The 19,966-nt window shown below is 41.9% G+C and overlaps 1 protein-coding gene across 9 annotated transcripts in view; it reads left to right on the forward strand.

Moving 5' to 3' along the window:
- ppargc1a (peroxisome proliferator-activated receptor gamma, coactivator 1 alpha) overlaps positions 1-19,966 on the forward strand; it is a 256,071-nt gene that overhangs the window by 200,088 nt on the left and 36,017 nt on the right. For 2 of the 9 annotated variants that reach the window (XM_027275097.1, XM_027275100.1), the window contains exon 1: positions 19,581-19,950. The exons of 5 other annotated variants lie outside the window; for them this stretch is intronic. In XM_027275097.1, the coding sequence (XP_027130898.1) occupies positions 19,903-19,950 (48 nt within the window). In that variant the 5' untranslated portion in view covers positions 19,581-19,902. Of the gene's footprint in view, positions 1-19,580; positions 19,951-19,966 lie in introns of those variants that run through there. 2 more of the 9 variants (XM_019276327.2, XM_019276326.2) reach the window with 2 other exon arrangements.

Consider the following 19,966-nt stretch of genomic DNA (forward strand, 5'->3'; position numbering starts at 1 on the left):
GAGTTTATTTCACTGGGGCTTCTCATAGAAAATGAGCCTGTGGCTTTTAATGAGCTATGAATTTAAAAGAACAAATTACTTCTGCATGTTGAGAAACTGACATGTTTACGCCTAGATTATACTAGACTGGAAATAGCAACATAACGGACATATTGTGTCAGTAGACTTGACAATGTTATTTTCCTGTCTGGGTAACATTCAGAATTCCGTCTGTAGCGTTTGCTTCAAAAGAGAATCCTGTCTTACATTCTTCAGGAGGCAGGTTAACTCAAAAAACCTTGTCTTTGTGTGTCACCTCAATATGACCCCTGCTGAAATGTCACAGCGAGCAGGCTGAGCCATCACAGAGAGAGGATTTTACAACACCTTTGTGTACAGTGTGTCGCCATCTCATTAGCCCTACAATATGGTGATCTGACGTCCCCAAGGGCTCTTGCCGCTCCGCGAGACGTTTGTAATCTTGGCTGACACCGCTCCCCCGTTCATTGTTTCTGGCACCATTGTTCACCCGCCACATCATCGACTAGATAAACCACGGACATGTCAGTTACAATTGGCTCCTCTTGATTAGCTGAGCCGACAAACGTACAAATAATAACCGAGCTTGCACACAAGCATTAATAAAGAAACACATTCAGAAGTCACATGCAAACAAGTGGCAGCTCATAATTGTGCCCTTATTGCTGTACAAGTGCATCCTTAAAAGTTGCTTCTTCGACTATTAAGCCTAATTAATGGGCCTGGTGTAGAGGGGCGATAACCGCTAAACAGCGATTATCGGCCAGCGTGACACTCAATAAAGAGCCACTCTGCACACAAAAGCCTTGGCCACAGTCAACGGCTAGTGGCACAGAGGAAAAGAAGAATAGAAATGAGAAGAGGAGGAGGAGCAGTAAAGGAAGGAGTTAAAAATGAGTGATGGAGGCAGGCAGTTGTTAAAACAGACGTGGCTGGGGTGATGCTGGGAAGGGAAGAGAGGAGAGGAAAAAGCAAGGTTGAGAAGAGAAAAAGGTCCTTTATCCGTGATCCCCAGAGTGTGGACTAGAGTGAGAGCAACCAGATCAGAGGGCTCTGCCAGCCATCAGGGGGTTCACGCTAGTGTGGCTGCAAAGCACAGCCTTCTAAGACACATGGAAGTGGCCCCTGGGTACATGCTGGAAATAAGATGTTACAAACAGGTTTGGGGTATGGCTGTGAAAGCCCTGAGCTTCAGCCAGTGACCACTTTGTCAATCCATCTTGTTTGCTGACCCGCCCCCAGCCTCTGTTTCTTCCACTGTGTATTAAAGTACAGACAGTTTCTATTTAATGGTTCTGTTTTTATCACTTTTTGTCTCCTGTACACGTTCGCCCCTCATAACTGGGCTAGATTTTCAAAGACAAATCCCGCTGCGGCTGCAGCAATTCCAAATTCATTTGGGTTCGATCAGTCTGTCCATTTGTTGCAGTGGAGGAGGTGTCAATATTGTCTGTTTTTAGTAACGCCTTTGTGAGGGTGTTTGCCATGATAGAGGATAACAAAGCAACAAGAAATCACTGTAAGAATTTAATTTTCACCTATAGGTTACTGTTTTTCTCGTACCGTCTGTACTGTCTGATTCATTCTGTTGAATCAAGTAATAATACACAAGCTTTTTTAATAGTGCTAAATTATACCACTGATTGAGACCCCACAACAGAAACTCAATTTCAAAACAGTTTATGAATATATAAATGTTTCTCTACTCCTCAGGAAGGAGTTTATTTTTTTATTTTTTTGTGATCAATTGTTTATTTAGGTAATGAAAACACAATTATAGATTACCAAGCAGAGAGGGAACTCTGCTCTAGGTCAATCAACATGAGAGAAAAATGAATTAGTTGAAACAATTAAAACCAAAATAAAAAATGCAAATAAGGGAAAGGATGAAATAAAGATGAAATGATAATTCACAGACAGAAAAATGGCCAAATGGATTAGAGCACAATCAAACAAAACACCCTAGACACAGTACAGTACAGCGCACAACAGTAAATCCATGGTGACAAGCAGCCACAACAATGACAGAGACAACAAGCGATATGCTAATCATACAATAATTAGCATTACTTACTCAAATAAACATGCACAGACATGTAAATGGACCATAGCACAACATAAAGAGGATTAAGTCAAAGGATATGAGGTCAAGGGAAGGCTAAAGGTTGGGTTTAATTATCCCCCCAGCCGATATGAATAGATTTTGACCAGTTCATCACACTATCAACTCTAGCCCTGTTCAATCTGGCAGTGGACCTTTTTAAAGTAAGTAAACATTAGAAGACGGTTAAAGTCTGTGTAAAGGCAATTCTGAGATTTCTTTCAAAATACATTAAATATGTTGTATATACTAGCTGAAAACATGTGAAAAGACTTTAAACAATATATAACTGAACTCTGGAGTTAGAGGTTAAAACAGTTTTTCACCAGTTTCCAGTCCAGGATTTTGTGGGCGGTCCTTAAAGGGTGGCTCGATGACACGCTGAGGGCACCCTGAGCATACCCCTGCACCCCAAGCAGAGAGACAGAGATGAATTCATCTCGTTTAGTGTTTCAAAGTTAGTCATGTTGTTTTCTGAACTCATTTGACACGTTTCAGTCACTTCAAAATGGCTACTTGACTGCTCCCACAAATGGCCGTGGCCTCTGCACATTCAGTGGACACGCCCCCACGGCCCTGGAGCTGAGAATACTGCTTTTTATTTTTAGACTTTATGGTGGATTTTTTCCAACAATCTTATTAATGAATTCCCCAAAAGGTTTTATAGAGAGCAATACCAGAAAATATGTAAGTAGTCTCCTCTAACACAGCCAGGACATTTTGGTGCATAAGTCATCAGTTTTAGTTATTTATAGTGGATTATGATATGAGCAAAATTTTTAAGTGAGGAGAAGAGTTACACATTTATGACAGCATAGATTAGCATGGATTACCCGTAGACATTAAGACCAAAAATAATGTAAGGGATTGTGTTAGCCGGATGTATTTCTACTGATACTAGCAAGAAGATGAAATACGATATGGGAAGTCCAGTATGAGTAACATATCCGTTAATATTACAGCACATCAGATGGAAAAACAGCAAGCCTTTCATATTACTTGCAGTGATGTCATTGAAATGAATGGGTAAGCCACATTTTCTTTTCATGCAGTGCAAATGTCAATTTGAACACAGCATTATACAGGCAACTAACAATGCAGACATGGCTCTGTATTTTGAGGGCAGTGTTATGATTATTATGATCTATGTTAAGTCTTTATTATTATATTACATTACCTGACTGATTTTCAATTCAGCAAATATTAGGAAAACTGATTTCCATGTGCCACTGGTAATTCTAATAGTTTTTGTTTAATGATAGCTTCGTTAGCTTTTTATTTCTATTCTATTTTTTAATTAGATCCCTAGCAGTCACCATGATTGCAAAAGCAATAGCTAAGGCTATTGATAGGACCCCAGAGGGTTAAGTACAAACATAGATCCAATTCCTACCATTGTTACTGGAAGCAGTCTGACATTCCTGTTGTTATCAGCTGAGTAGTTGTTCCCCTGTATTTTCAGAAACAATGTAACTCCACAGTTATAACATAATTAAAAATAAACCCACGTCTGATCTATTTATACAGCGTTGATATACACAGTTACTTTTGACACGGTCACTCATAGGCACCAAAAGAAAGCCTGTTGTTTTGTCATTCGTGGTCGATTCACAAGTCTCAGCAGATCATCACCCGGCTTGTTTGTGGAGGATGTGGGAGTTGCTGTCAGTTCATTGATGTCAAAGAACTGGCAACACTGTTATAAAGTAATCACTGGCAGATGCCGTGCTCAACACAGTGGCAATAGCTGCTCATTACCAAGGGTGTTACTGGAAAACAAGTCTCATGGATTATCATTAACTGCAACAACATACTATACACATAACAGATCATCCTCTGTGTATATCACTGTATATACACACAGTAGATCTCAACATACTGTGTGAGCTATCTGATTTATACAGTGGAATGTTGAATGTTGAATGAGTTTGAGTGACAAATGTAAGGCTGCTTATGTTGTTTTCGGAAACTTCTCTTCCTCTGCTCCACCTGTCCATGAAAACACAGCTGAATGTGAACCACCAAAAGCAAACTCTTTTGAAGCATATAGATTTAGAAGTGTCAGGCTTGTGTGGTAGTGTGAATAGGGAAAACCGAGCTTTTCTCAAAAATGCTGATGCATAGTTGTCATGTGATCTAGCGTGAAGCTGCTAACTCAAGTGGCCAATGCCTCCAGATATCAACACCTTTCAATTGTTTTGGCATCTCAAGATAGCAAACTTTTGGGAAACAATCAGTAGATGCCTGTGTGGACAAGAACTTTGCATGTATCGGCATTACTGTGGACGCGGCATTAAGCTACCTAATGTGTGAAAACTGAGGGCAGTGGGTGATCCTGCAAATGAGCTTGATGATACAGACTAGTTTGCATATGAGAGGGTCATTAGGAAAAAAGGAGGTTCATTCCGTGCAGGATGTCACACTCCATCAACAAGCTGAGGTGTTGCCTGGCCAAGGCATTCATTTTTAACAGGAGCTTCTCAAACCACATTCATCCCGTGAAGGTGTTTGCCTGAGACATATGGACCTTTCATCACCCTCATTCCCCCTGTTTTAGAGGGTTTTCCACAGCTCAGTGTGAGACCACCTTGAAATCTGATTCAGGAAGGGTGAAGCTGTTACTTTGAGGTACTCTGTTCCTTTCTATGTTGCTTTAATTTAATAAACAGAGCCTGGGACATGCAGGATAGACTGGCTGCATGGTTGTGTGTGTGTGTGTGTGTTTAACCATATTTCCAATGGTTGAACCCACGCACACAGACATGCAGCCATGTTTGATCAGTGAACTGAGAGGAGTGAGATGGATTATTATGAATGAAAGAAAACGTGTTCTTTCATGTCAAGTGAAGCCAGCATATAATGCTAACTAAATAGAGCCATAACAAAAAGACTTGCTCATCTATTATTTAAAAAGAACATCAAGATGACATTTTCTGGTTATGGGTCTGTGGCTCCGTGCGCTTTGAGTGTATGTGTGTGTGAGTATTTGCTGTTGGGTTGTGGGGGTTGTTGGGATGATGTTGAACAAGCCCAGTGGTTCATAACCCCAAGAATCATGTCCCAGTTTGTGATAGCATGTTCATCACAGTCCAAAGCAACGCTTACTTGCACGTGATGTGCTCTTTGACTCCCGGTTGCCAGTTGGGCAGATACCTCCAGCCTTCCCGCGCCAAACGAAGCCAGTTTCCTCAGGCTTCATATTTATTAGCCTTGATGTGTGTGAGCTGGCGTGCAGCACGAGCAGCCGAGCGAAAGCGCAGCGGACGCAAACCATGCTTGACGTGGCCATCTCATGTGGAAGGCGAGAGTAAATAAGATTCCAGCAGGGAGGAAAATGCACAATCATTGCCTGGGAACTGGGGCCTCCTATCATGAGGTTCATGCAAATCTAAGCAGGTTCCTGCGTAGACTCTTCACTGAGACTGAGTTAAAGTTCTCACCCAGTTAACCATTCTTCAGTGGTTAAGAATTGACTTGAGGAATGTGCCTGCTGCCCTGCAGCAGCATGCATAGGTTAGTCCTACATAAGTTAGCTTACACCACCGTAGGTTGTGCTTGAGAAATCCAGCACTTTCCTCCCCCTCCATTTCTAAATGTCAATCTCTACAATATACCCCATACAGAAATGCTGCCCTTCAGCATGACTGAATTCTCTCAGGGAGATATGTGAAAAGACACAAGGAAATTCATTGCTATCAATAGAAAAGTGTCCTGTGTTATTACAACACTGTGTGCACTCAAGTACAGGCTATAACTTAATCTTCGTGAGGAAATGGTGTTTGGGGCCTGGGAAAGAAGGGTAATTTGCAAGTCAGAATAGTCGCTTTAATAGAGGACTTGAAACGAGGTTACTTGATATCGAACAAGTCTGAAAATCTGGTTTCCCAGCTATCTTGTATGAAGACCACGCATTACTTAAAATAGCTACCAGAAGGGCCAATCATAATACTTTATTTTGAGAATGTAATTTTCTCATGCTTTGCCAGTAATTAACCTCTACACAATAAGGTATTGGAAGCACCACAGACACAATTCCAGCCCTACAGTTTGTTTAAAAGCCTAGGCTATATGATAGGCTGTGTGTGACAGGGGAATGGAGGAAGGAAGGAAAAAAGGAGCCAAGATTCGACTTTATCTTCTGCAGGGAGCCTTTTCTTTTGCATTCTCTGCCTGGTTTTATTCAAAACTGCTGTTTCTTCACTTCTGCTGAATTGGGTTTTGTTCCTGGCTAATTCCAGCCCATCTCAGTCCAGGGCTCGTGGGAACTGCCGCGATCGCTTACAATCACTTCAGTCAAACACCTGGGAGATAATTGACTGGGCTTCGGTCAAACTTGTTTTTTTTTCCCCGTCTCTCTCTCTCTCTCTCTCTCTCTTTCCCTGAGTCTTCACAATGGAGACAAAGAGCATAGGCACAAAAAAAAGATCAGAATCACTAAATCCATTCCCAGACAAGGCACTGTATAGATGGTCCGAGAGCCAAATTGCCTTGCCCCAGTCTGGGCCAACTGAATGTGAAAATGGTTGAGGAACGGTTGTGGTTGGAACTTGGCAGTCCCAAAGGAGATGTAGTGTTGGAGAACATAACAGTGAAAAACACATAGACAAATGTATTATCTTTTTCATACCTCAACAAATGCTTACAGACCTCAATTCCCAAACCCAGAACCTGTAACAGAACAGAATCGTGTCCAATAATTTCTCATTTGTGCGAAATTTTGCAAACTGGCAGGATGATGCTACAGCTGGCCAAGATGAGAACATTTAAGGGTTGCCCTCTTTGTTATCGACTGTGGCTTATAATACGGTGGGTGCTAGTCAATTTATGTTGGATGACGACCAACTCTCTGCCTGCATCTTGCACTGAAAAGCTGTTGAAGTGCAATTGCTGAAAGTGTTTGAAAGTTCGAATCCGCTAGCTTCAAGTTTAAGCCCTGTAGGCAGTTAAATTGTCCAGTTTTATGAGAGCACTTAAAGTAGTTTAAGAGCTGAAAGCAGATGAACTGTCAGTTGATAATAAGTTGGCGGCTGTATGAGTATCAACAGTATCTTCTCGAATATCTCTAACATCGGTGCTAGTCAGCCACTTCAATTATCCCACAGTACTATCACGCTCACTGCCCCCAGATTTGATGGCACACATTTCTATTCAAGAAAGAAAGGGAACTAACTAATCATTTTTGAATTAGTGCATGGCAGCAGCGGGAGCAGCCATTAAAATCATGCTGCTATTAGTCATTATACAGTATCTAGACTTTACACTTTCACTGTTAAACATAATCATGTCCTAGTTTCATTATCCATGGGAAGTATTTATTATGAAACAATATTGCAGTGTGTTCTTATCGGTGAATGCAACTTAGTGAATGTGTTATTGACTTGCTAATCTTATTCAAGGTCATGATCCACTATAAATAAAATCCATAAAAGGGAACATGTAAACAACAGTGGACTTGAGTTGACTTCTTATCTTCCACTTGGCAGTCTCATACATATAGAAAATGATTTATCTTCCATACCATGTGGCCACGTCCTGATGAGAAATCACATTTTAGCATGGAGGTGGTTATATGTTTGGCCTGTTTACTCCAGCTGCCTGTGGGGCAGAGGGTAAATTGAGGCTAATTATTATTAGGGTATGGTAATGTTAACAGCGTTACATAGCCGAGCCTGCCTTACTTGCAAAATGACGCGCAAAGAACACACAGTGACACAGTAACTCACACCTGTTTATATGGTAGACACTCCGGCATGGAATGAAGTCTCTGGAGTGATCTCACTTTGTTTGGGGGATCTGTCTTCCTGATACATCTGTTCCTTCTCATCGTTGGACTCTAATGCTGCTTTGTGGACGGTGTATCCTTTTATTATAAGCGTGGCCTCATTATCCATTTATGTTGTTATCCCTTGTGGCTTGGCATGCACATGAAAAAAATAATTGCACATAAGTGATTCTGAGATGACCACTGCTACCGCTATAACAATGCTCTGCCAGTATTGATTCCCACCCACATGGATCACTGCTTTAGGAAAGTATTCCTAGGAAAGGTGTGTGTACCAAAAAACGTGTGTTTTGTCCTCAAAAACAATCATATCTTTGTCATATATGTTTTCTTGAGTAATTCTGTATACAATGAGCATTTATACGTTTGTGCCAGCTTTAGATCTGAGTAGAAAAAATAAAAAAGTTGTTGCTATGGGATGATGTGAGCTATTTAGTCCATCCCTTTGAGCAACCATCAAAGTCTTAAAGAGTGCCGCTCATGTGATCTCTCCATGTTGTAACCTACTCAGGTTGCATTTGAAAGCATGCATCAATGGCTCGCATCTTAGCACTTCTCCTTGAACCCCCCGCTGTAAGAAGTTCATACAGCAATAATGATGTCATGACAGACGCGGTTATCAAATGTCCCGCACTTTGCACTACACCAACAATGCAACATAAATAATCTGCATCTCATGTTCGGGTCATGCATGTGGAATTTATATTATCTCAGTGGCAAGTGTCCCCACATATTAGTATGACATTTGGTTTCTATCATGATTTCCTCGCACCTCATTTTCTAGTCTATATAAGATGTCTTGAAATAAGAATTGATACCTCAACGATGATTATCTGAAACACTGTAGATGGAACATTAGCAGATTTTCTTTCCGTTATCAGCCAGGAGCAAGATTAAATCATGCATCTTCCAGTTCTATATCTATCTTAGTGCTATGGACCACATCCTGGCTGTTCTCACATAGGGCTTTGGCTGCTGGAGGAATTTTTCACATTTCTGGCCCATTACGCTCGGGTGGGCCTTGATGAAGCCAAAAGTACCTGCTTTAATTGCTGTGTTTTATAGACTGTACACAAGGCTACCCTCGCTAAATACAGCATGCTTAGATTAATGGGAGCGTTCAGCGTTAGTGCATTTTTAATGAGGACTGGAGGCTGCCAGACTACTTTTCTATATGATGAGGCACACTTTCCCCTTCGTTTGTGACACTGGCACGATACGTTGTGGCGCCCCAGTGCCCGCCAGCTGGTATCCAGTGTGAAGCCAGGAGAAAGCTGGTGTGCCTGGTAAACTACATCCCACCCAGCAATGACAAGCAAACAAACAAGGCTCTCTGTTTGGTACATTTTTTTAGGCAAGCAGAGCAGCTTGAAATGCGCTGTCTGAGATGTAAATACCCACATTCACCGACACACCCACCCACACAAATACACACACACACACAAAAAAGGCTATGCACACGGACGGTTTGGTATTTTTCCACGTGCACCTGTTGTCGCTGCAAACACACACACACACACACACACACACATAGAGCTTATCAAAGAAAAGCAAGAGTTTACAGCCTGATATGTTACAGGATACAGGGTGCGACCCTGATTTACATTTGCATGTGGAGTGCAATGAAGTACAGAGAGTAGAAACAGCAGTCAGCAGAGAAGATAACCCCAAACATTCACTCTAAATTTATGCCAGGATCCTATTCCCTCTCACTGAATTAATGCTTTAATCTCTCCCTCTTTGTTGCATGTGTACTTGGGCTCAGAGAGTGTGTGTGTGTGTGCGTGCACGCACATGTGTGTGTTGGGCATTGGGTAGGTCGGGGGTGGGGGATTATATTTCTCAGCAGCCACTGTTTTAGTAGTTCTTTTGGAATGAAAGAATTTACCACCGAAGTCCGGAGCCTAAAAAATTGCACCTTTTGCCTTTTCAGTCTTTCCTCTATTCAAAGTCACACCAACAGTCACCATCAGTTCTGCTGTCTTTGCATTTCTCCTCCACAAAGAAATAGCAAGTATTCTTGAATGGAAGATTACCTTCAAATGCAAGCTTAAAAGATTATGCGCTTTCATATATGTCTTTGAGGTCCATTATTCGATGTCGTTTCTTGAACATTCAGTGTTCTCCCGCACTTTCCCATCTCCCCTTCTCTTTTGGTTGTTCTTTCATTTATCTGCGTATCTTTAATTCACCACTTAATCTATTCAAATAATACTCAACTGATCATATTATGCACTAAAACTTTCTCTCTTTCTTTGTCTTTTTTTTTTTTAAACCAGGCACCTGTATCAAATCTGTGACTTAACGTATTGCATGTTTGAATCCACGGCTCACTCTGCATGCGGTACCACCAACATGTCTGCTGACAGACCATATTCATAATTTATTCCATTCTAAAATGAAAAATCAAACGTATGCTGGGGAATATTCATTTTTCCCACCGCCTTCCTGCCACCTGACTCCTTGGTTTATGAATTATTTTGACTATTGGTAATGATGTCCTGTGTTGGTAGGCCATTACAGGAGAGGATCTTAATTCGCCCATTGTTAATTAATTGCTTCATTCTTAGCGGGAGTAATAAAAATGCTATTAAGTAAAATACCTCTATCATTAACCTAACTTTGTTAATATGGGTATCAGTGGGGCTCAATAAACAAAAGCTGTAGTGCCTACCGCCACACAGGGGTAATTAAAAATGCACTATCATTAATTATATTGGATGGAAGATTGTCCAATGAGTTGGAGTCTTGTTGACTATTCCCTTCCCAAGCAAGAGCTCCATCAGGCGCTCGGTGAGAACAATGAGTTTTTATCAGGCCTGGGCTTCCTGCTGTTTATCTGCAGTGTAAGAGTCTATACATAAAAACTAAATATATCCTGCCGTTTCATAAACTTAAGTACATTCTGTGCTTTTTGAGCTGTTTTTTCACTGCTCTACCGCATTTGTTTGTATAATTATACAACCCACACTTGGATGCTTCACTCCTGAGTCATAACACTGCTTAGCACATAGTTTGTCGCAAATTCTAATAGATGAAAGACGGCAATTATGCAAACTGCTATAAAATGTGTCAAGAAACCATAAAGCAATTGTCCGGTTAAATATCAGCTATCTAAGTCCGTGTAAACAGACATGATTGCACCATAGATAAAAACCCAGTGATAAGGTAAAGACCTTTCAGAGTTTAGTGGAAGTTTTCCTTCGTGGATTGGGTACTTTTCCTCAGAGATGCATACACAGTAGTCTCAAGAGTGTTCCCGTAGAGGTACAAGCAACTGATTCACAGCGGAAAAATATCTTCATCAGTAAAAATTCCAACAGTTATTACATTAATTATGTGTAGACTGTAATAGAGCTCACCGGTGACATACAAAACCATGACCGGAAGCTGCAGTAAAAGGATAAGTAAGGTCAACTTGACATTTGTTCATTCATACTTCTTGCAAATGACTTCCTTTAAGTTTCTGCAAACATGCCAGAAAGAGTGAACTGAATTGCCGGAAGAACTTCTGTGTTGCGTCAGTGAATTAACAAGTGGGTGTGCAATTTCGGCAGTGAAGATATTAGCTTTGTAGATATTCCTATTTGTTTGTTCACAAGACGGCTATGACCGCAATCACTCGCTGCGGGAACAAGCCTTGAGATTAACATTGCCAGTTTCATGTATATCCAAGCTCGTTGTTGTTGTCTTCCTCTTCACTATCTCCGCCATCCCCTTACTTTTTCTTTTTTTTCCCCCTCTCGGTCTCCATCTTGTCATATTTCTGAAAAACTGGTGGCACAGGCGTGAAATTGATGTGATGAAAAACAACTGGGATATCTCTATGAGCCCATTTGCTTTGCCGTTATGGCCTCCCTCGCTCTCCTCAGCATGGCTCTAGGCTTTCTGTTGCGATTGGGGGCATACTGCAAATTAGCCAGCAGCTATCTGAGGTTACCAGCCAAGTGCATCGCTGACCTCACTCCCTGCCAAGCTCACCCCTCCTGGAACCAGCTCCACGCTCAGCTTCAGCCCAGACTTTGTGTCAGTGATGCTGGGCTTTCTTTAGTTTGTTTGGCATGTTTAAAATCCTATGCCTATGCTACGTGCTCACAGAGAGAGCATCATTCTAAAGCCCGGTGGTGAATTTCTTTCATATTACTGACTTCCCTAACAACCGAGACAATATAAGGTGTAAGGGCAAAGAAGAAAACTCTCCCCTCGGTTATATTCATCCTAACATCTCCCACATGAGCCATGAAATCAGGCTCTGACTTATCCCGGAGCTTCACGTTTACAAGGAGAGATAAGGGCAGTTCAGACCTATTGTTGCAGCCGGCATGACCCTAAACATGAAAGAGCATCTTGGCCATCTCCCATTGTGTGCAGCTACAGTATATATTGAGCTGCATAAACCCGTCCTATTGTGTGAAGTGAAAAGAGAGGGGCCCTCTTAATTAAGCGAGCAAGAACGTAAGTGACTTCCTACGTGCATAAATGAATACTCAAGAAACTAACTGTGTCATCCCGGATGTAGATAAATGAATAAGTTGCTGAATGCAAGCGGCAGTAAGTGGGTTAGCATGTAAATAAATGAATAAGTTAGCAAATTAGTGTTTAAGTGTGTTAGCATGTAAATAAATGAATAAGCGCGTGAATTGCAATGTGGGGGGGGTTTGCGGGGTGAGTAAAGACGTTAAGGAAGTGAGAGTGTCAGCAGTGCAAAGGAAGTTATCTCTGGAAAAAAAAACAAAAAAAAAGCCTTTGAGGACACAGTTGTTCTTGTTGCGAGCCGGCACAGCGACTGCATCTGGCTTGTGCATGTCATATTTCCTCATGTACAGATGACATGCCAATTACTTCTTAATTACATGCGTCATCTGGACCAAAGAGCCCAATGCCAGCACTGATTAATCCTGTTTATTGTGGCCGTGATGACAGTCCCGGTGGACACAGAGCGAGCACCACAAAACACAACAACAAGGGATTATAGGATGGACTTTGAGAAGGCTGCAGGGGACAGGATAGGCAGGGCAAGGGTTGACTGATTGAATGACTGCCCTGACAGTTCCTCTTGCTCCTGATTTCCACCACTGATGATCGGATATTGTGAAAAAGAAATGTGATGGGAAACCATTTTGTTTCCAGAAAGTGGAAACAGCTTGAGGCATAACAGCATTTGACTGGAAAAAACGAAACACGCAAAAAAAAGCTGATGTTGCCTACTCCCAAGGAAAAGCCAACATTATTGCTCAGCACAATGTGCAATATGCTTACACACATTTTCTCGTTGATGGATGGCTGCCAAGTCATTTGAATATCATGTCCAGTTAAAATCATGATTTTACACACATCAAGACCAATTACTTTCTGTCATCTTCACATCGGCATCTTGTTATTTCTTCCAATTTAATATTTGTTAACAAGGGAGAGAGTGCATCCGCGACACAGTTTTATTTCCAAAACGTGATAGTCATGAGGGGGCAATGAGGTCATGTTAGCAGTGGAAGAATCTGGGTGCGCGTGCGTGCGTGTGTGTGAAAATCTAGACCTTCCTGTAAATGAATACGTAGCACATGTGAGCCAGATACCCATCGTAAGCAGGAAGATTTCAGACCGTGACCGGAAAATGCGGGGGGGGGGAGGGGAAGGTGGTAACCATTAGATTAACACACAGATAGTGGACGTGGTAGGACCAGCACTGGGAGGCCAGCGGAGACGGGGGGTCAACCCCAAGCGAAGGGGGCAGCGGTGGTTTATCTTCAGATGAGAGATGGAACGGCTCCGGAGCATAGTGAGGTGGTTACCAGCCGCCCGTTGGTCTGACCCTTTGTTAAAGTCCACGCTTCCTGTCCCCAATCACTCCTCCTTGTACATAGCTTCCATCTTCCTTCCCCTCCTTCCATATCTTCCTCTAATTCATGCCCCGTCTTTGTCCAAATCTTTCTATCATTCACAGCGGCTCACTCCCTCTTGCTTTTGTTACTCCCTGTCACACTCTCTTTCACCATTAGCTCCATCTCCATCCATCTGCTCCTTTTGTCTCTTTGCTCTTTTTCACTAGGATGCCTTGGCAAAAATGGGTATTGACTGTGTCTTCTCTTTCCTCACATCCCTGCTCCGCTTTCCTTTCTTTTCTCTCCTTTTTTTTTTTTTTTGCTCCCATCACAGTGTACTCCAGCAGTACATGCTCCTTTTAGGAGGTGGTGTGAAGAGTAGTAGAAATGCACCCTGTAAGGGGAAAAAAAAAAAGGTGATGATACAATCAGTTTTATTGTGCCGTAAGGATTTTTTCAGGCTTGTGGTTATACACCCCGTATGCAGGCTGTATGAAAGAATTGCGATTCGCATGCATTTTTCTCTCTCTCATTCCCCCTTTTACTTCTTTTTTTCATTGCTCAAAATAATTAGACTGCAGTCCGGACTCAGGGGTGTTACGTTTGTGCTCACGTTTCCATGATACAAGAGTAAAAGAAAAAAGAAAAGAAAAAAAAAAAAACTGGTTGTGCTGCTCCAGAAATTTCTACCTGTGTGTCACCAACTCCCCCCCCCCTCCACACCTCCACCCTCTCCTCTTCTCCCCTGGTGCTGTTTTAACGTGGAGTTCCACAAGGCACAATGCACTTCAGCTGACCTAATTCTTCCCTGGCGCTCTTCCAGTGCTAAGAGTACATAAGGACTGCGCTGTCAAGGTATTCAGCTCAGCCTCTCTATTATTTTAGAAATCAAGCAACATCTGTTGTGCTCTGGGCCCTCCTCGTGATTCACAGGAGGTTTTTTCTTTTTTGCAGTTTGCAGAAAGATGCACCTAAATTCGCCCGTAGCCAGTGATGAGATCTCATTAATGTATTTTTCACATTGCAGAGTTCATTTTGACTCCTGCTGCTGTTTGGTTTTTTTAAATTTATTTTTTTTAGTCCAAACATGATTTTTGTTTTAGATATTTAAACATGCAGTACACAATCCAAAAAGGATCCAGTAAGAGGTAATTCCTTTAATGCCTGTCTATTACCTAAATTACAGTAGCGATGGTGTTTGACTCACTTAAGTTTAAGGTTTATATTAAACTTCCAAAACTGGCCCACTGGATATTCAGCATAACGAACAAGCACTGTGCACTTTCAGTAGAAAAAGATTTAACTGCATCTCCTCCACATAAGCATGTCTCATTTCCTCTAGTTACATTTCCGGGCATGTGGCATCTGTTGGAATTTTACAGCAATTTCAAAGTTTGGGTTCGTAGCATTTTAAGCACACAGGGAGTGTGCAAGTCTTGTTTATGTATGTATATTTGCAACCCAAACCCTCATGGTCCATAAATTTTAATATTCCTTGTGAGTGCTATACCCAAGCAAAACACAAAGTGCCTCACAAAGAAGTCCCTGCCCAGAGCACTGGTTTAGCACAGTTCTCCACCAAGACGCATTACACACCAGGCTTGTGCTCACAGCTTCACCCTCTTTCTGCCACCACTTTCCACATGCATCTTGCATGACTCGCTGGTGATTTTAAACAAGCCCAGTAACAGCCCTACAACACACAGCTCTGACGGGGAGACTCGCATCGCCATGTGACCGTGATATTATTCATCTGCTGTGGCGGGGGAGGGAAGGGGGGTGGAACTGTCCTGTGTTGCGCCCCAGGCTCCTTTTTGTGTTTACCTGCCCCTGCATGGGACTGATGCTATTTTCAGTTTCTAAGGCTCAGCTCTGGCTAACTGGCCTTAGCCTCTTGATGCCATTTGCCTTTAATAACGTGGGCTGGACTCTCCGTGGGGAAAGTAGCCGCCATCCTGAGAGTGTCTAAATGACACAGTGGAGTTCATTGATGGAAAGGATTACACGCTTGCACGCGGCGACGGGTTCTCTGAAGGGCGCTACAAAGAGAGGCGATGTAAAATCTTCACAGGGGGAGAATGCACGGGCTTTACTGTATGTCAGAGGGCGAGCGTTGGCTTAATTTGTGGCGTCACACTGTTTATCTTGTTGTTGTAATGCATGAGTTAGGACGCTATGGAGGCCTAGTAAACGTATGGACACTGCGAGAGCTCTTCATGTGGCACTGAAATGCAATGGATGGAAATGATAAAGATAAATATTTCAAATATATGAACCAGTTTTATGATGTTATCTTAGTTTACGAAAGGATACTTTTAACGCTGACCTGTGTGACCATTTGACACCATACTAGAACCTTATATTTGCACTGTGTATCCATTTACATTTCCTGTAGCCACTTTTGTATGGTATTACATCCTATGTTATTGTAGAGCATTTGACTGTTGTGAAATGCGACCGCTTCCTCCACTGTCCCTTAATAAGGAGAAAACAATATGACTCGTCAAGGGGAAAAATCACCCAAGCACCCAAGATCTGAAGGCACATCAAATGACAAGCGGGCGAACAAAGCATCGTCTGTCTTTTAACAGTCCCAAACAATAAATGAATAGATGTAGCACTCTGTTTTACCTCTGCCCTCAATTAATTCCTATGAATCCAGCCGCCATGTATTAAAATGGCCAGATGCTAGGATAGATTCTGTTGGGAGCAATGACATGCAACAAAGTGATATGAATCATCCCCCCACACTGTGCAGCAGCACACTCTCAGAGGGCCAGTGACACAATTTATGGAAAAAGGAAAACAAGACACAGCCACTTGAGTATGGATGGGCTGTCAAAAACGACACTGTTTAAAAAAAAAAAAAAAGACTGTCAGACTGTATTAGAATTAAACACGGAGGCGTAATTTCCACTGCAGGATCGATACACGTTCAGCTCTCTAACGGAAATGTTAATATCAGATACAGTCTGAGGGCCAGAAATGCAAATAGTAGACTCTGTACCATTAGTCAGGCCACGTTGAATATTCAAACAAAGATAATTATCTGAGGATTAGCCTCATTTTGGCTTCGAGAGCTCCACTTGTCAGCTGACTCTGAGGAGAAATAGTTTAATCATTAAGACATTTTGCTTTCTGAGAATTACCAGCAGCACAAACCCGATTCAAATAAATCTGACTGTAGTCTCCACACGTGGAACTGGACACGTTGTCCGTGCGTTCAGGAAAGTTGTCACATTGGATTATTTTTGACTCGTGAGCCATTTAGCAATTAACCAACAGTCGCTTTCAATTAATTTTGGTTTTAATGGTTCCTTATGAAGCATATTTGTCCGCGAGGTTATGCTCCGCATGTCGCAATATTCAAAAACCTTTAGAGAGGTTCTCAAGAAGTCAGGTGCATCTTATGACAACATGCTATGCATCAGTGGGTGTGAACAACTTTTCACACCCCGTCCTATAGATTCAGTCCCCCTTGAGCTGTGATATCTATAAGAGCTGTTAAATGCGAGGGCAGTGTGAAAGCAAGACCCAAGGTCATTCTTGGGAAGCAGAATGATCGAACGCGCTAGTGATGTTGGCCCACGTAGCTGGCCCAAATATCTCCTCTGATGTGGGCGACTAAACATTGCCTTTTTTCTCATTCTGCACCAGTCTGTGACAATCTCCCAATACTTACTCATGCATTAGCAAGCCCTCTGTTATTGAAACAAAAGCTGTGGCATTTCAAAGATTACCTGTGTTTGAGTTGGGCTGTAGAACCACCCCACCACCCCCACCTCCCTGTTTTATTCCTCTTTTGAAATGATTCCCATTCCCATATCTACAAATCTCTGCCACCGCATGCATAAATATCCAGCCCTTAGCAAGAATGTGTTTTGTAGGGGGGGGGTAAAAAAAAAAAAAGAATCAAAGGCCATTCAAGAAAGGAAATCATAACATTATATCTATATTTAGCTCCGTTGTCTTAATTGGCATGAAGAGTACAATCAGATAAGCCTTTTGACTGTGACTCACATGCTGCTTCAGGAGAGGGAGAAATATCATTTACCAGCATATATCTGCTGCCAAGATATTTTTTTCTTTCTTTCTTCTTTTTTTTTTCCATGTTTATTATGGTGCCACAGCCCAAGTTGTAATCTACCTCAGAAGTGTGCCTACATCTGTTGGACATCATGTAGAGACCGATGATTTGAAATCCACTTTTTCCTCCCTTAAATCCCTCTCGCATGAGCGTTTTTATCTATCTACCACAAAAAAAACAAAAAAAAGCCAGCAACCATCGAGCTCCATGTCACTCCCGTGTTGCCCCTATATTATGGTCTCTGTGGTACTGGTCCATCTGGGCTCTGTGAGGTCACTGCACACACCACCTGCTCCGATCTGGGGTTTTTTCGCCGTGGCTTCTGGGTAGTATTGCTGGGCACGCGTGGTGAGGCAGATGTATAGATTTAGTGGTACAAATGCCCTCAGATACCCATAAGCCTAACACGGACACACGTATATAACGTCTTACGACACACACAGGGCGTTCGCTGGCACGCTCGCACACAATCTGCACGATTTACATTTCCAGCCGCGGAACCTTTTTACAGGTTTCTGTGCAATTTTGTGCTTAATGAGACTTAATATATGTGCTTCACTCATTTAGGGAGACAATTGCTCCTTGCATGCTCAGGTGGACTTAATAGGCTTACAAGACTAAAAATCGGATTGGGGTTAGCATGTTCCATGGAGTGAGTTTCTTATTACAGAAATGTATTGTCAGACGGTAACTTCAGAAACACAGTCTGTAGCATCTTCCTGTTTTATACAAGCACTATTTAAAGATCTCATGATCCCTCTTGATCATTTACATACAGACTGATGTTTTCCACAATCAGAGGAAGACAATAACGCCGAGGACTAAAGAGAGAATTCCTTCAGCCTCTCTGCTGGCCAACAGAAAACCCACTTTGTTTGAAATGTCCACAAAGCTATTGTTTTTATTTAACCGAGGTCGTGTTGCCTATACACGTCCTGTTGACACTGTATACACGGTTGATACTGCCACCTGTCCTTTTTATTGCCTCTGAATGGACAAAGAAATACTTTCCAAAAGACTGAATTACCTTCTTTGATACTCTACACGCCAGACACACACATTTTAGGTTACACTCCTGTCTCTCACTCTTGTTTATTCAGGAATGGAGCAATGTAAACTACATTTCTTGTGAACCGAATTAAACATAAATATGGGATATTTATATTTTCTTTGCTGTGTGACTATTGCGCGATTCTTGCAGAGGAATCCTGGTAGGTGCAGGGATATTTTTACAGGAGCAGCTTTGTAAAACATTTACTGTCACCTCTTTTTTTTTCTTTTCTTTTTTTTTGGGGGGGGGTGAACTAGATAAGACGTCAGTTCACTGAACTCCTCGATGTGCTGCAAAGTCCCGTCTGCTTCCACAAGATCCAAACCGAAGAGGGTACAAGAAGGGGGAGCTCACCAACATTGATGTTGAGTGTTTATAAAGAATCCTGACACGGATTCAGTCTGCATTTGCGTCCACACTGAAAAAAAAAAAAGAAAAAAAGTTGAACATGTTTTATTTTGTTTCTTTATTATTTGAACGAGCTCGAGTTAAATAATTTAATTTAGAATATATTTAAGTTAAATATAAACCATAAATCATTTTCTTGTTGTGTCAAATTCCAGGAACATATACAAAGTGGACTGACTATCTATCTATCTATCTATCTATCTATCTATCTATCTATCTATCTATCTATTATTATATTTATATATATATATATATATATATATACACATATACACACTTTGTGTATGGCTATAGATAGATCATGATATGGTTTGGAGATGGACATTTTTTGCAGTGCACGGAGAGATTTTACTATGTGCGCAGCCAGACCCCGCCTGCACTGCGCGTCACTGGCGAGTAGTGTGGACGCGGAGTCACTCCCCTGCCTACTTTTAATAGCTTTGTCATGTGATGGAAAGCAGTTGTAAGACAGGTGCCCTCGGTTCATTCTCGGCGAGGGGCAGCAGTTGCCTGTGTGAGAGCGAGTGGGAAGCGTGTGTGGATTTCTTTTTTACTTGATTTCTTTCTTTTTTTTTTCTTTTTTTTTTCTTTTTTTTCTTTTTTTTTAATTCTCCGGGACCGTCATTCAGTGGCTGGATGGCGTGGGACAGGTGTAACCAGGACTCGGTGTGGAGAGAATTAGAGGTGAGCGCATCTAAAA

This window comes from Larimichthys crocea, chromosome III, assembly GCF_000972845.2.
Source record: "Larimichthys crocea isolate SSNF chromosome III, L_crocea_2.0, whole genome shotgun sequence".
Lineage (NCBI taxonomy): Eukaryota > Metazoa > Chordata > Actinopteri > Sciaenidae > Larimichthys > Larimichthys crocea.